This window comes from Mytilus trossulus, chromosome 10 (genome assembly GCF_036588685.1).
Source record: "Mytilus trossulus isolate FHL-02 chromosome 10, PNRI_Mtr1.1.1.hap1, whole genome shotgun sequence".
NCBI lineage: Eukaryota > Metazoa > Mollusca > Bivalvia > Mytilida > Mytilidae > Mytilus > Mytilus trossulus.
The window spans coordinates 37,660,158-37,678,329 of NC_086382.1; the positions used below are offsets into that span (position 1 = coordinate 37,660,158).

The 18,172-nt window shown below is 32.4% G+C and overlaps 3 protein-coding genes across 3 annotated transcripts; 1 reads left to right on the plus strand and 2 right to left on the minus strand.

Annotated features, from left to right (window-relative positions):
* The first annotated feature begins 428 nt into the window (after window positions 1-428).
* On the plus strand, window positions 429-4,150 carry LOC134686216 (uncharacterized). Its single transcript, XM_063545894.1, has 3 exons — window positions 429-515; window positions 1,757-1,935; window positions 3,631-4,150. Exons 1-3 carry the CDS (start codon window positions 482-484, stop codon window positions 3,823-3,825), a joined length of 408 nt encoding a protein of 135 aa, XP_063401964.1. The 5' UTR covers window positions 429-481; the 3' UTR covers window positions 3,826-4,150.
* Window positions 4,151-5,552: 1,402 nt separating this feature from the next.
* Window positions 5,553-7,318, minus strand: LOC134686217 (uncharacterized). The gene is made up of 2 exons (XM_063545895.1): window positions 7,138-7,318; window positions 5,553-6,453 (listed from the first exon to the last, which is right to left on the minus strand). The coding sequence occupies exons 1-2, from the start codon at window positions 7,189-7,191 to the stop codon at window positions 5,941-5,943; spliced, it is 567 nt and encodes a 188-aa protein (XP_063401965.1). The 5' UTR covers window positions 7,192-7,318; the 3' UTR covers window positions 5,553-5,940.
* A 1,775-nt stretch (window positions 7,319-9,093) lies between these two features.
* On the minus strand, window positions 9,094-15,659 carry LOC134687872 (mucin-2-like). Its single transcript, XM_063548330.1, has 4 exons — window positions 15,549-15,659; window positions 12,068-12,436; window positions 10,753-11,106; window positions 9,094-9,818 (listed from the first exon to the last, which is right to left on the minus strand). The coding sequence occupies exons 1-4, from the start codon at window positions 15,598-15,600 to the stop codon at window positions 9,094-9,096; spliced, it is 1,500 nt and encodes a 499-aa protein (XP_063404400.1). The 5' UTR covers window positions 15,601-15,659.
* Window positions 15,660-18,172: the final 2,513 nt, after the last annotated feature.

Here is an 18,172-nt window from a genome sequence, read left to right on the forward strand (position 1 = left end):
TATTTTGAATCTGGAGGAAATATTAAAACATAAAACCTCCACAAAAAGTTTCTAGTGGAATGAAAGTAGTATTAATTACGTCATATAAACGAAGATCACGAAATCAAAGTAGGAAGCTCGTAAAATATCAAATTTCAATAATTCAAAAAAATGTTTTTATCCGAATCCTATTAAAAGAAATACACAAAACAAACCATAGAAAAATTAAGGCTGAGCAACTAAAACACTACCAAAATGCAATGGTGATCTACTTAAGATGTCATAAAAGGATAAACAGATCCTGTTCCGCATGTGGCTTTTTCGAAATATTTTGCTCACAGCCTATGTGGCATATGCGAAATATTTTGCTCACAGCTTATACTGAATCAAATAAAAGATTTTGAATAGAATTGAATGCTTTTATATAATTGTTTTTTTTTTTTAGAGTATTGTTGCTGCACAGTCTTTTCATTGGTTTTCGACAAAGACATCATTGGATGAAATGCATCGTGTCCTTACTGAACATGGAAATGTTGGTAGGTATAATCCGTATGAGGGTCTGGACTTTTAAAGAAATTTCAAAAAATGTTACGGTCGGTCGTTATCGACACTTTACCTGTATTTTTTTTAAATCTCGTATTAGATTGATATATTTGTACTGACTTCGAGTTCAATTTCTCAAACTTCTCAACAGTCATGTTTACAGGCGTGATACACTCCACAATTCAATTAAAAAAAATAATGGGCAGACGATTTGAAAAATGACTGGCAAATGAGAAATCATGTCAATGAAATATTTTAATAAAAGATGATGCTTCATAAAAGGTACCTGTAATGAGTGTTGTTTTCTGATGTATTTGTTCCTTTGATCGATAGTTTCCAACCAGTCACCTATTCCACGCCGTGCCATCCGTGTAATGTATTTCTCGATGTTGTTACAGTTAAGTGTAGTCTTTTGATTATTAGCTATTTTCGGAGGAGTTGCATCTTGTTTTTGATGTGGACTTTCCAGAAGGTTTCGTGATTCCTGTTTAATGTTTAAGACAACCTACATATGGTTCGTCTGTTCTTTTCACATATTCATTGTAGAGAATGTCTTTGTTTGCTTTTTAATGACTTTGAAATTGTGACTCTTGGAATATATCACAGGCGCTTTGGTCTATGATACAGATTTTTTTAATATTTTTTGTTTTTTGTTGATTAAAATATTCAATTTGCTATATCTATAATACGTATCTTTCACTTCTGTGCATGTCTCACCTAGTTTCGAATGATTTAAACGACTTAGAGAAAAGTATTTGGAATTGATAGATACGTTATATTATAAATATAGAAAATTGAATATTTTAATTAATAAAAAAAAAATAAAACTGAAAAATCTGTATCATATAACCAAGCGCCTATGGAATTTATTAGCTATAAACATAACCGATGATGATTTAAAAAAACAACTCTTTAAATGCATCAAAATTGTATGTCCTTATCTTCAATTTATTCTGTTTGGAATGTTTTGAGTGTATGTATTCAGGGGGATAGTTTCTCATTGGCAACCAAACCCTTCACATTTGAATTTTCAACTGTTTAACTTCAAGTACAAACTATTTACGTTCAATTAATTATAATGCAGACCAAATTTTAAAAAAAAATACCCCTTGTCTGGTAAAACAAGTTGATTGGAGAGTTATTTCATTGGCAATCGTACCCTATCTTCATATATCAATTTACATGCAAATGTTGCATTTCAAAATTTTAATCACTGATTATAAACCAATTTCAGTTTTACTGTGGAATTTCAATGACCGAAATGTGGATTGGATCAATCAACTTCTCAAAAGGATTGACAAAAATAGAACTGATCCATGTCGGTACCATGGGAAGGAATGGAAAACAGCTATTGATGTTCATCCAGGGTTCATGTTTGTAGAACAGAAAATAACACAAGGACAGGTTTTCAAGGTAACACAAATATCATTTCAACATTAATATAAAGACTTGATATAGAACTTGTAAAGGCAAAATATACTAAAAGTATACGCTTTCTATATACGATTAAGCTGGATGCAAAATCAGCAAAAATAAGTATAGACTAAAGGCTATTGAAAACCAAAAAGTTAAAAAAAATAATGCGTATTTGAAAAGTAAAAAAAATCTTGTTTGATATGACACACTCGTTGGTTTATTTTGAGAAAAGACCCTGTAAGAAGTGAACAAATCAAATTTGAAGAACTCATTTTGTTTACTCTTCGAACGCAGTTTTCTTGGGGGTTTCTCTGACTAAGTGTCCATATATGATAGATCAACCTTGTAAACATGATTCCTTTGTATATAAGATACTGGTATGGGGTCTAATTGTCAATGAGACAACACATCATGGGTGTAAATGATGTAGATTTAAGCAAATATAGTTCACCGTACACAAGTTGTTGTTGCAGTTGTTACAGTATTGTGGATTATCGTATGCAAAATAACAACAGGTAAATGTTTTGAATTTAAGCTCAGTCTGTTCAATTAAGAAAAGTATGAACGGTCCATTAAAGTGTTAATCATTTATTGAAAGATGAATGGAAGCTAGTACAAATTTTAATCAGTTTCGACATTTATTGTTGCCTAAATTGAAAAAAAAATTGCTTCCGACCCCAAATGTGGCGTCTGACAACTCACAAGTTCCATACAGGTATCACCCTTAGTATGGTATATTTTTTGGAGTTGGAGTAAAAGTCGGTTTGCTTTGAGTCCGAATAATGTGTCTGTTTGATGAGTGGAGAGGCCTCGGTGGTCTTACTACTGTAACGATATCAGCTCAACATTAAGGTTCCAAGTTCGAATCCTGCACTTGGCAGGTACACCCGACTGCAAATTAATCTGACTAAGACCCCGTTTACACTGGCAACGAATTTGAATCGATCTTTATTTGAATCGATCTTAAAAAGACCAGTTCGCGTTTACATTGCACAAGCAAGATCGATCGATCGATCGATCGAATTTAATCCAGTGCGTTTACACTACAACATAAAAAGAACCGATCTGACCTTTATTTTCCTATCTAAATATAAAAAAAACACCTGAAAAAAGATCGATCGCGGTCGATCTAAGCGTTTACACCAAAAAAAAAAAAGATCGATCGCGGTCGATCTTAGCGTTTACACTAATATAGGATCGATTCAAATAAGATTGATCTTTTTAAAAACACCTCTAGAGGTAGACTTTTTAAGTCCGATTGAAGATCGATCTTACCCGTTTACACTGGACCAAAGATCTATCTTATTTGTCAGTGTAAACGGGTCTTAAATTGTATTTTTTTCTGCCGAAGGTCGGTTAATCTCTCCGAGCACCTTGGTTTGGTCAACCAATAAAAAATTAACCCAAACGAAAAAGTCAACAGTGCTGAAAGTGGCGTTAAAACCCTATAAATCATTCAATAAATTGATGAGGGAACAAATCCACCCAGCATATCGATCTAGAACAAATAATGGTCCATGATTATATCGTGTTGATGAACTTGCACTATTTGCGACTGGAAATTAAATTTCGAGTCAATACTGATTTACACATATAATCAGATTAAAAAAAATCAGTAATAAAGCTGACTAACCATTTGTTACGCACTTTGTGTTTTTTGCATCCATTTACTTTTTGTATTTGTCAATTTAGGGCGATGTGGAGTTTATGCTTCGACACTGTTCAACGCATAGCGGATTACAAAAACTTGAGGAAAAGGATAAAGAAACGGAATTAGATGAAATCCGTAAAATTTTAACAACACATCCGGAAATTAAAGGGAAAGACATCATAGAATTTCCGTTTTTTACAGATATATATTTATACAGAAAAGTTGCCAAGAAATAGACAGAGGCTGAAACCTTCGGCGGAAATCGTAGCCTGGAGATAATACAAAAGCTCATATTAGGAATGATAGGTTTAAATCCATAAATAAACTATTTATATTACCGCATCATCATTGTACTTCATTGAGAATATAAGCCTCTGTTACCGAGTGGTCTAGGTAGACGAACAATTATTTCACAACCTGTCAACATTGAGATTGTGAGTTTAAATCCCACACGTGGCAGGTGTGCTCGACTTCAGTCTAAAAAAAATTGTAAAGTCAGTTTTCTACTAAAGATAAGTGATTCTTTTCCAGCACTCAGGGATCCTCCTCCATAACAAACTGACCACCACTAAATAGCACAATAATCAATTAATAGTCATATGCTTCAATTTATATTTTCATCGCTATGTGCATTAATTTTGACTTTGGTTATTGTATTGTCGTACACTATAAATTCAAAACTTTTTTTAGCGTTCATTTACAGCCTATTTCAACTAGTGTGTAGGTATCTTTGGTTAGCTTGCTTGCTTCCTGAACCGTGAAGTCATTATTAGGTAAGGTAAACAACCCTTCTTTCGAACGGCGCGGGACGTTTGCGCTTTTTCATAGGACATTTGCGCTTTTATTTTGGACACTAACGCCTCTAACCATAGGATATTTGCGCTTTTTAAAAAAAGGAAATTTAAGCTTATTACAAAGGACATTTGCGCTTTTGCAATATTTGGTGTTTAAGACTTCCCTCCTGTTTTTTCCAGGTTTGAGACCAACAGGTTTGTCCCGTCAGAGAAATGTTAAGGAGTTTGAGGTCTGTAAGAGATAACCTTCAAAGAGAGTGTAAACATCTTCTCTTGACTTAGAAAAATTCGGTTGAGATTTTATTCTTACTCTGTACCTAACCTTTGATACAGAATGTACATCCTTAGGATGCAAAGAATCTTCACCAACATCTTTCTTACATATTTCAATCCATTACGATTTTTTTTTAATATGTTCATTTTTCTGACTCAAACTATTAGTAGTCCCATTAACCCGTTAAATTCTAGCATTGCAATTTTTCAAGGTACATCTCCACGAAAGATCTTCTCTTTTGACTATATATAGTCCCAGCTTTTGAGGGTTTTATCAAAACGATATAAAAATCAATCATGCCATATATGCATTTGCTTTCACTTGCGTAACTAGTCTCTATAACTTTTAACTCCAATGTCTCAGACTGTGTTAATGTCAACTTACTAATGACAAATATAAGTTGAATGTATTTACGTAATGATTAAAATTACAGGAAGACGAAAAGCTCAAATGTCCGGTCAATTTTATAAAGATGAATAAAAATTTAAAGCGCAAATATCCATACTATTTGAAGCGCAAAAGTCCTATCAATTTACAAGTAAAACAGCGAAAACGCCCTGTGCCCCTTTCGAAGTAGTCTTGTCCTACAGACAGATAGATTGGTTATATGTCAGACTAGGAGGGTGGTTTACCTTAAAGTTTAGTACCTTATATTGACTTCACAGTTCAGCTAGCAAGCATGCTAATCAAAGATATTATCTTTCCCATTACACCCATTGGAATCGGCTGTAACGAATAAAATCATGAGGGAATCGATTCATTATTTTTAGTTACTAGTAACTTTAATATACCCGTCATGGGCTCAATATTTAAAATATAATAATGTCATATTTCATCACATGCATGTCTGTATCCTGTATTGTGAAAAGGTCTGCTCAGAGATTTACAAGAAATATTTAAGTTTTTTATTAGTTTAATGAAACAGATTAAATAAATACAAATCGGATAGATAAATATACAATAATAACTAGAACTGTGAGTGAAACTTACAAATTACAAACCCGCCCCGCAATACTATTAGTTTATCGTAAAGTAAATGCGAATATCTTCTCTTCTTTGGTCGGAATTATATTTCTTAGTGCACATCCTCAGGAAGTATTTTAACTGTATGCAATTTCTTTTATACCAATCTAGACATTCACTTCACGAGGATTGGCGCTCACATACATGTACCACACGGACAAAAACATACAGACATATGGACGAACAGGCGGACGGACGGACCTATAGATACCTAGATATTCCAAAAACGTTGTGTGCGGAAGAATGCTATAGTAAGTATTTCATACATTTGACGATACATCTAGCGGTTTAACATCGACTATAGTATTGATCTCTACAGATTTCTCTAAATGACCTTGAGGATCAGTTATATCTATAATGGAGGTACGTCTAAACCTTTGATTCACATCAACATCCGCCAAAAAATTGCCGATGTCACGCGAAAAAGTACTCTTTCCGTAAGATCTTGGCTTCGGAGTATACTCGGGTTCACTGTCTTTCAAAATATGTGATAATTTCTTTTTCTTTTTCTTTTTCTTTGGTCTGTTAGACTTGTCAGCAACAATTCCTGACCCTTCGTATTGTTCTTTCGGAATTTGTGTATTAGCCAATTCAGATTTTGTCTTTTTACTTTTCTTTTTCTCCTTTTCGTTGAAGGTTTGTTGGCTTCCTTCCCTTAATCGGTGCATTAATGGAGGAAGCTGTAATGGTTTAGCTCTGTTTCCAATGTTAAAATTCTCGTCAAATATTGTATGGTATAATGGGTTGACATCTTCATTGGTTTCTACTGAAATCTACAAAATAATAATTTGTTGAATGAATTTTAAACCGACGACTAGGATGAGTCATGAATGTTTAAATGAAGTTATGCTTTAGTATTTCCGGTTTAAAAGAGGGGCGAAAGATACCAGAGGAAATTCAAACTCATTAATCGAAGATAAACTGACAACGCCATGGCTAAAAAATGAAAAACACAGGTACATTCATCTGAAATGGGAGTCATGCAATGGCTCTGACAATAAAATGATATAATCTTTCTTGAATTCTTAAATTACTTACTACATTCTAATAAATTCTGTTGACTTCTTTATCGAGAACATTTGAAGTTTGCTCGTACTACATCTCATTTAGATAGAACAGAAAACTATTACAAATATGATTGAAAAAGACAGACCAAAGCGATACAAAAATATGAGAATTTTTGAGAAATGTTTAAAATCAAGCTTTTGTGAGTGTTCGGTTATGCATATTCCTACGCATTGTAAAACTTATAATGTAGAGCACATGCGGGATTTTTTATTCAGAAATAAACAGTCGTAAACTCTGATTGAATGATGAATGTCAGTAAAACAATTGAATAACTGAGACACATCTATTTGAAAATTTTTTATTCGTGTTTTGTCTCAAAACTGTCTTTTTTCTTAATATATTGCGTAATGTTTCCTTGTTTTCCCTACTAAAACATCGTATTCACTTACCTTCTTTTTACAACACTTTTCTTTAATTTTATCTCTATGCAGAAAGAACACCATTACCAAGGCACATATCACTATTAATACAATTGAAACTCCAATGATTGTAGCTAAAAGAGATAAGATAAATACATTAAAAATTGGTATAGTCGTAAATGTCACTTAACAATCCTTCATTTGATAGGTTGACGAGTACAATGTGAAAGGAGTATGTTCGGTAAGGGCCATATTTGGCCCCAATTATAAAGTTGATAGTTTCAAGACAATAAATGTTTTATGTTGCTTTAAAGACATGAGAGAAAGTTGAACAGATTTTTTTTTGGTCAAATTTTAATTCTAACACGTTGGTTTTTTCACCCCAAGAAGGTTAAGATAAGAGATTTTGGTGAAATTTGACAAAATCAGCAAGATTTCAACCAAATAAAAGACTAGGAAACATAGAGCGCAGGCGTCGACAAGCTAAATATTCAAATAAGACATGTGAAATGTCTTCACAAACATTATTTTAAAAGATCTTTGTTGTCGACGTATGCGCTCTATGTTTCCTGTCCAATAATGTATGGAAATTTACCCATTTTCATTGACTTTTTCGTGAAAAATCAATTTCAGTACAACTTCTGACGTCATAATGAAACCCAGAAACGTAAACTTTTCAACAAAATGGCTTATATCATATCTAGTCAAGGTATTAGCCATAATTTATCGTGACTTTGGTAAATAAATCCGAATTCGAAATTTGCGCCAAAAAAGGGGGCCATTTTAGGACCTTATCGAACATACTCCTTTATAAGTAAACTTCCTTTTTTTTTTAGCGGGGATCAAATTACTATATGTCTCTTTTGTTAGTATTCTTTTTTACTTCAACTGTATTCTGAAAAATAACGAATATCTAATTTTTACAACAGTAACGTTGGTTTGATTGATTGATTGACTGATTTTTTTTTGTGTTTAGCTATTTATTTTTTTGTTGTTGAAAGAAGCCTGCACGACGGCATATAACCATAAACCTTCGGAGGGAAGTGGCAATCGTTTGTCAAATATGATCGATTGTAGTCGAAATAGCATACCACGTGCTGGGTTCAAACTCACAAACGTAGTGTTGACATGTAGTGATACAAAAGTTGAACTACACCTACAGAGCCCTTTGGTATAAAGATAACGTTTGTCAAAATCGGAAAAAAAACGGACATTAACAGTTCAGATGAAGAATAAAATAAAAAAATATTAGCAGGCTGTACTAGATTGATATATAAACTATAATTATTAATTGATTTATTTATTTATTGTTTTAATTCTCTATCATTTCTAATGATTAATTACACTTGCTACTAGTACTTTTTACTATGATTACTTACACTTGCCTTTTAACCATGATTACTTACACTTGCTACTTTGACCATGATTACTTACACTTGCTACTTTGACCATGATTACTTACACTTTATACTTTGACCATGATTACTTACACGTGTTTCTTTGACCATGATTACTTACACTTGTTTCTTTGACCATGATTACTTACACTTGCTACTTTTAACATGATTACTTACACTTACTACTTTTACCATGATTACTTACACTTGCTACATTTACCATGATTACTTACGCTTGCTTCTTTTACCATGATTACTTACACTTGCTACTTTTACCCTGATTACTTACACTTGCTACTTTTACCCTGATTACTTACACTTGCCACTTTTAACATGATTACTTACACTTACTACTTTTACCATGATTACTTACACTTGCTACTTTTACGATGATTACTTACGCTTGCTTCTTTTACCATGATTACTTACACTTGCTACTTTTACCATGATTACTTACACTTGCCACTTTTAACATGATTACTTACACTTGCTACTTTTACCCTGATTGCTTACGCTTGCTTCTTTTACCATGATTACTTACACTTGCTACTTTTACCATGATTACTTACACTTACTACTTTTACCCTGATTACTTACACTTGCTACTAGTTGGTGACGCTTCCTCCTTATCAGTATCTGTTACATTTGTCTGTGTCGTCTGCTCATGTACAACAGCAGATGTCGTTTGTAAACTTTCACTGACTGAAGATAATGTCGTGAAAGTTACATTAGCACTGATGTCTTTTTCTGTCGATGTCCAACCAAGAGAAACAAAGATTGGTTCCGTTATTGAAATATTAGTGGTTGTTTTTGTGGTGGTAGGCTGTGAATTAGTATCGTCGGTTAAATTCGATATCATTGAAATAGTCCCCTTTGTTGACATGCCACTTTGTCTTGTGATTTCATTAGTTGTTCCTGTATTCAATTTTGTAACTGTTTCGGCAGTCCCTTTTGTCCCACTGATAGTTGTCATGGGGTTTTCACTTGCCCTAGAAGATGAGATTTCCGTGCCTGTACCAACTGTTATTGTTTTGCCGCCAGTAGTGGACACAACGGTGATGACATCAGTTGTTGATGAGTCTGTGCGGATAACAGAAGTAGTTGTAGTAGTGTCCGACTCGACAGTGGTACTTTTAACTGATGAAGTCGGAGTTGCTGAACTAATGTTATCCTCTGTTGTAGTTTCTGGCGTTGTTAAACTCTCAGTAGTCAAATCAGTACTTGGACATACAGGTAAACTAGTGGGAGGTACAACAGGTGTAGATTGCGCTGTACTTGCACAAGATAATGTTAATTCTGCACCTGGAGATGTTCCTGTTGAGAAAAATTCAAATTAACACGTAGATTATGTCAAACAGTTTCCTAAACTACTTATAAATATCATGCCACTACTACAAATAATATGTAAAATGTATGAAAGGACTTATAAAAGATTAAAAAAAAAACGCGACCTATAAATGTGTAAAGAATCTACCAACAAAACTATGCCTAAACAAGAAAAAAAGAAAAAGAAATGTACGATTTTCCACAAATCACTATATACAGCTAATTGTTAAAACCTAAAAGCGCATTAATTTAAAACAATTTTTATAAACTTTTAATTATTAAATCAGGATAATTATTATATGAAGAACACGTCCAATATTTAAAACTATGAAAGTATGTAATAATCTAATTGTATGAAAGGAAAGAATATGACATCTCTACGAATAAACATAAAATACATATTTCCTATGACTTCAGTACTGAGTACTGTTGTTCAACAAAGCAATCATTATACAAGAGAATGGTTGAACATTGTGTATGTTTTGACATAAAAATCATTTACAAATAAAACAATGCTTAAATGAAGGAACCAATTAGATATGAAAAATCTACATGAAGAAAAACACAAACATGCTTGTTTTGGTTGGAATCAGGATGTGTTTGAGTTGCTAGTGTTTTATCTTTTTTAAAGTAACAGAGGAAACATCAAAATATAAGTTTTGATGTGCTATAGAATTAGTACAGTATCCCAGCTATTTTTTCTTAGATATTTTCAAACATAAAAGCTTTAAACCCTTTCTATTCAACTTCGAGTTGGATTTCGTTTGTAACATCCAATTCTTTTATGTAGTCATTTGTGAAAATAAATCAAAGCTGAAAGATGCACGATGATATATAATCAGTCACGTTATATTAAATGCAAAAGTCGTGAACATATATCACTCGACAAAAAAAGAAGATTAACAGTAAATATGTAAAATACCTTCAAGTAATATAAAATAATATCCATCTAGTGTTTCTAAGTAACTATTGATCTGTATCTGTATGAAGTGAGAGGTACTAACATAAAGCGTGGTAGGTAGGTAATCATTGTTATCATTACAGTCAAATGCCAGGACTGTAGCTCCATCAGTTATTGTTATACTTTGGTTACAAGCTGTACTGGAACCAAGTCTAAGGTCTAGTGCTGTTAATCTTACAGTAGAATCACACGAAGCCTCAATTGAGCATGTACAGGAAGTAGATCCTGTAAGAGGGGATGAGGGATATCCAGGGTTCCATAGAAAAACTCGGCTGTCTTTTGTGTTTAAACTTGAACAAGGGTCTAGACCTTGATCTGAAAAGAAATCCAAGTTATCACAAACATGTTTTAACTGGTGAGATGACAGACACATATGTTTTTAGAAAGAAAGATCTTTGCAGGCTTCTGTTTGTTTGTGCGTTCCTTTCAAAACAACAATACACATATTAATTTAGGTAAATAAATAGTGCAATTGTTATTTGGATGGAAAGTTGTCTCATGGGCACTCACACCACTTCTTCCTATATCTATGGCTGATCTCTTAAAGTATTTTTTATTTTATGTATTTCTGTTACATATTCTAGGCGATTAAAAACTTAATATATAGAATATACACACTCGTGTATTGAAGTAGCTTGCATACCCAAATCGTCTTTAAAAGTATATAATGATTATAATAAATGAGTATTTGAAAGAACAGTGTCAGATATTTAAAAAGCGTCTCTTTAAAAACAATCAAAGTTTTCATCTTATATATAAAGGTTGTCATTGGTTTGAATGTGGTCGATAGTACAAGACTAAAAGTTATGAAGAAGCCAAAATTGACTTTCGAATATACGTTTCTTTCTTAAAATGGAATGCTGTGTTCTTCTATATTGTCAACTTAAGTAAGTACCATATTGTATCAAAATCATGTAATTGGTGAATACTTGAATAATACAACAATACTCATAATCAATCTGATTTTACTTGTCAATATGTTCATATAACATTATTCATGCCATTTAACGATTACACCTCTTTTTGATTACCATAGCTGTATTTGCATGGCAAAACTTTTAGGAATTTCGGTTCTCAATGCTCTTCAACTTCGTACTTTAATTGGCTGTTTTAACTTTTTGGGGATTCGAGTGTCACTGATGAGTCTTTTGTAGAAAAAACGCGCGTCTGGTGTATACACTAAATTTAGTCCTGGTATCTGTGATGAGTTTATTTGCATATGGCACAGTTACATTCGTACAAGAAAATCAAAAAGATCAATCTTTTTGTGACTTACTTGAAATACAATAATAATCCATCTTCATGTAATTGGTTCTGGCCAGATAAACAGTCTGATTACAATTTGCATTTACCCATGATACTTGTATGGTGCACCCAACGTTGCCATTGCACTGTCGATAATAGGTTCTGTATGTGGACCCTACGTAACGTATAGAACAGTCAATTAGGTTGTATTGACAGCATGTTTCTGGAACTGTATTCGGTGTTGTAACCTGAATTGGACATGATGTACTCAGTTCTTTTGCCAAGGAAGTGAGACCAACGACGGCCATTTTCTCCCCTGTCGAACATGTTGGTTGGAGGAAGTTTTCAAATAATATGCCGTAACATGCAGAGTAGGATTTCAGTTCCAACGTCGAAGTTCCTAAACATAAAAACAGATTCCAAGACATGTAATCTTCATTTATAGGAAAACAACTTTGAATGTGTCCATTCTTGATGGTTTTTTTTTACATTTCTCAACCGATTGTGAAAAAGATAATATTCTCCTCACTAGTAAAATAATTTTTCTCGGCAAATGATTGGTCGAATCTTAATTTTAAAAGACGTGAAGTTTTCTTGGTTTTCTTGGATTTCTTATTGTGACGTCATGGAAAAAAGCGACAATGTGTTAAGACGTCAAATATAATGAACACAGCGTTCTGCAAATCTTTGAAAAGGAAGCAAACAATCATCAGAGAAACAAAATTCCCTACTATTACACGTCTCTAACAATACATTTCAACCCTCAACAGTTAGATTTGTGCTCAAAATCAACATTCCTTGCATTGCATATTAGAGCAGACTGTTTATCGGAATTTGGGCAGTAAAACACAGGTGCTTCTATTTTTAAAAAAATGGAAAACAACACGTTTAATAATTTATTGCGTCCGAAGAGCTTTTCTGGATTTACCTTCATCAGGAACGCTCAATGCCAAACAGTTGAAATCCGAAGATAGATAAGTACCGATCAAAGCAACATAATACCTATGCTCTCCTATCTATTTTTTTAACAAACAAAAGAAACTATTAAGAGGAGTTCTACAGTGATTCCGTTGTCCTTAGGTTTTCCTTTGATACCAAGTTACACAAACATTTTAATTATTGATAACGTTACAGTTAAGAGTATGAACTATTTTGTTTAAAATATGTTATTATATACTCTTTGTAACCGGGAAGTAAAGGTTGTGTTATGCCTAAGTATATCAAAAAATAAGATATCGGCAAACACAACTTTAAGTCTTAATGGAAAAAAAAAGATAACAATTAAAAAAACAGTTGAATCCGATTTTTTTTAAAACATTACTTCAACAGAAACGCTAATATTGTAACTACCCAAACATGTGAAAAGTAAAATCACAAAAATACTGAACTCAGAGGAAAATTAATACGGAAAGTCCATAATCACATGGCAAAATCAAATAACAAAACGCATCAAAAACGAATAGACAAGAACTGTCATGAGTAACTATAATCATAAAAATTTGTAAGGGTTCCACGGAACCAAGTGTCTCGCCTACTTTTGCTGTCAATTGCAGGCTCAACAAAATTGAGAGAAAAATCAATAAAAATATTCCTCTTGATACTATCTTTTGATTGTAAGAAGGTTCTGTCCAAGTTTGGTAAAAATCCAGGATAGTTTATAAATCTAATAAATGGTTTAAAAACTTTAACTGCAGACTGGATGTAATGTTAACTGGAAGAAAAGTCCATTTATAAGTAAAATACTGATACACAGGTACAAATTATTAACAAAATTTCCTTCTAAATACTAGCTTTTGATCATAAACAAGCCTCTGTCCAAGTTTGGTACAAATTAAAAATAGTATAAGAAAGTTATCAAATTTTTTTAAAATTAAACCACAGAGTGAATGTGTTGCTAGCAGAAAATCTAAGTCCATTTAAAGTAGAATACAGAAAAAATTAATTTATCATTTTACAAAATTTACTTCTGGATACTATCTTATGATCATAAACAAGCTTCTGTCCAAGTTTGGTACAAACCAAGGATAGTATAAGAAAGTTATTAAAATTTTAAAAACTTTTAACCACAGAGTGAACATGGTGAATGTAATGTTTTCCTGCAGAAAAACTAAGTCCATTTATAAGTAAAATATGGACAAAAAGTAATTTTATTTTTACAAAATTTACTTCTGGATATTATCTAATGATCATGAACAAGCTTCTGTCCAAGTTTGGTAGAAATCCAGGATAGTTTAAGAAAGTTATTAAAATTTTAAAAACTTTAACCATAGAGTTAATGTAAGGTTTTTCCACAGAACCTTTATAAGTCAAACACGGAAAAAATGGATTTTTTTTTCTCACAAAGTTACTTCTTGATACTTTCTAATGATCATAAACAAGCTTCTGTCCAAGTTTGGTAGAAATCCAGTATAGTTTAAGTAAGTTATTAAAATTTCAAAAACTTTAACCACAGAGTGAATATTTGTGGACGCCGCCGACGACGACGGAATGTTGGATCGCTTAGTCTCGCTTTTTCGACTAAAGTCGAAGGCTCGACAAAAATGAAGTAGCATTAATACTTGTCTGAGGGAATTGGAACCCTAATGCTTACCTTCATAAAATTGAGAATGGAAATGGGGAATGTGTCAAAGAGACAACAACCCGACCATAGAAAAAAAACAACAACAGAAGGTCACCAACAGGTCTTCAATGAAGCGAGAAATTCCCGCACCGGGAGGCGTCCTTCAGCTGGCCCCTAAACAAATATATGCTAGTTCAGTGATAATGAACGCCGTACTCTTTCATGCTTATATTCATCATATATTTATCAAGACTAGTTTTTAAGGTATCTTAATTCAGTAATCAGTGATTTCAGAATTCAGATAGATAACGAACGAAATGAGTCGGTGGTTAGGGCGAATGATGAATAACATTTTTATCCTGGAACTCAAAATTGTAATATGTGAAAAAAAATATCTGGCAACCATATATACTTAAACCAAGAGGTGAACAAATATTTCTCTATATAATTGTTGGTAAAGATTTAAATCTATTTTTGGAATATTTCCAGGAAAGGAATCAACTGTAATAATTACAAAATTCTGTAAAAAATAATTTTGATACATTATATGGACTTCTTTACTTTCAAATTCCATAAGGTTTCTTATATATTTCAGTGTTAATGAAATGAAGTACATTTTTATACCTTTCGCCGTGAATACTTAAAATTACAAATGATTTAATCTACTTTCAAATCTATACAGAGGATGGAGACCTGTTTTAACAGTCATTTCCCGAAATATATAAAGATATATAAAGAGGAAGTCGTAAGATTTCTTTTAATTGCTTTTTGTCTGTATAATTCTAGATGGAATCACTAGTCTTCTTTTGTAGAGGTAACTTTCCATCAAACATCTACTAAAAACTATAATGTGGATCTTTAGAGACGTTAACTATATATCAATAAACGCAACAATAGTATACCGGTGTTCAAAAGTCAATAAACTTTCAATCTGTTCAAAGTCCTAACATACCTTTTAACAAGAGAAAAAGACATCCACAAACTACCACACAGAGTTTAGACATTTCCGTCAACCATTATACTAAACATTCAAGCAGGATATACATGTCTCTGCATTTTAACAAAGAACCAGAATTTATTGAATGATTGTACATAGAAAAATGCCCTATCTGAAGGGTCGGACGACCTAAAAATGACGGTTGGATACAATTGTTTCAATTTAAAATATAAATGTAATCGTAATATCATCGGGTGTATTCTTAAACAACAGATTAGTTAAATGACTCCTTCCTTTATCATTATTTCAATCAAAATTTAAACACCTATTTTGAATAATGTTATAGTATACCTCAGCGGTTTTTTGAACTTTCAAAAATAACATAATAAATCTTTTAAAATCATTATGATAACATGAAAATATGTTACTGTTCACTAGAATAAGATAGTACATTTTACATGCGAATTGGATCCAAACTTGCTGTTCCGCATTTCCCAAATACCGTGAAATTTTATTTCAATTGTTTGTCTTTAAATCGGACTAAGGACCAAAAAGATCAATCATGCATGTAAAGAGATAATTAAGTCTGAACTAAATAAACACAAAAATCAAAGGTTCTTATGTTGGTGTTAAAGAATTTTAAGGAAATCATAAAAAAAAAAGGATACATTTTTACACGGTATCGCCGTCTTCTGTGCAAAGTTTTCAGTTATTACAGTTATGATTTGTTTCAATTAAAAGTAATAAATAGCATAAACTGCACTAAATTTATGACAAAATAGAAAAATGATACCGGTATTCCTTTGATGCGTTTCAGCTTTTGATTTTGTAATTAGTTAAGGGACTTCAATTTTTCAATTTTTCATGGAGTTCGGCATTTTTGTTATTTTGTCTTTTTGTTTCTTTTTTTTATATATATATATATATATATATACGTATAAAAATTGCGGTTTTTATCCAACGCAGTCATAGGTTTGAACGTAGTTTTCAATTTAGACTCGTATATATATATATATATATATATATAATTTTTTTTATATATAAAGATTAATTTTCAATTACAAACGATTGTTTCAAATTAATTGCATATCAGGATGGAAACATGTTAATGCGATATGAGTATTACGACTTCTTTGTACAAGACTGACATTCTGAGCCGAATTTTGAATGTGCTTGTTAAAAAGGTTACGGACCCTAGGAGAGTTTTTCCCTAAACCACTACCTCCCGCACTCGATACGATTACGATACTACGAGTTTGCCGATGTGGTTCACTAATCATATAAAAAATCTTGAAAATCTTTGGTCTTTTTTTTAGGTTACTTTTGAATTTCAGCCAACATGATGACCTGGATCTGCCTTTACTGTAGTTGATATCAAAATAACAACAACTACTACAAACAACATTATATTCTTAGTTCTTTCTATTAACATCAATTATATCAGAAACTAAAGCTGGGCTTCACAGTTTTGTATCTTCTACATTTAAATACTCAATAGGCAGGTGCATATGTAGATACTTACAAGATCAAACGATTTAATTTATTACATACACGTATCTTTCCTCTTGCGATAGTATAATTAGTTATCAAAGGTACCAGGATTATATTTTAATACGCCAGACGCGCGTTTTATCTACATAATACTCATCAGTGACGCTCAGCTCAAAATAGTTAAAAAGCTAAAAAAAGTACAAAGTTGAAGAGCATTGAGGACCAAAAATTCCAAAAAGTTGTGCCAAATACGGCTAAGGTGATCTACTCCTGGGATAAGAAAAAACTTAGTTTTTTCAACATTTCAAAGTTTTGTAAACAGGAAATTAATACAAAATGACCATATAATCGATATTCATATCAACACCGAAATGCTGACTACTGGGCTGTTGATACCCTCGGAGACGAAACGTTCACCAGCAGTGGCATCGACCCAGTGTTGTAAATAGTTATCAAAAGTACCAGGATTATAATTTAATACGTCAGACGTGCGTTTCGTCTACATTAGACTCATCAGTGACGATCAGATCAAAACAGTTAAAAAGCCAAACAAGTACAAAGTTGAAGAGCATTGCTTATCATTTACAAAGGTATTATGAATATGACACTATCAAGATAATTTATTTCTTGATTTACACCATATTTGTATAGTTTAGAGAATGCTTTTTCAACCAGGACTTTGCATCCAAATTAAAACTGTTTTTCTCTTCATGTTGACTTGTTCCTTTTTGTATATACAACATGCTTTAATAAATAGGTTCTTAGAAAAAATGAAAGGAAGCTAGCATTATTTTTTAACTTTACGTTTCGCTAAATAAATTATGTCCTCTGACTAAATAATTCAATGTGTGTTGCTTATGTTAACGCATGTATATTATTTATGTCGAAATAAAGGATGAGGAAAACACAGGTAAGTCTGCTTCCAATCTTATTTACATCTAGAAAATGACAATATGGATCATTTGAGAACAAAAAGTGAACTGTAAAAAAAGCGATTTCACAATTGTGAAAAAGGCTTGCATATTGAGTATATATCTCTTTGTTGATACGATATCCCGGAGCTCTCATTTCCTATCATTTATTTTCTTATATAAGATCGATCTTTAAAGAAGGATATTCAACAAGTGTTCCAAGTGGTGAAGTTGAAG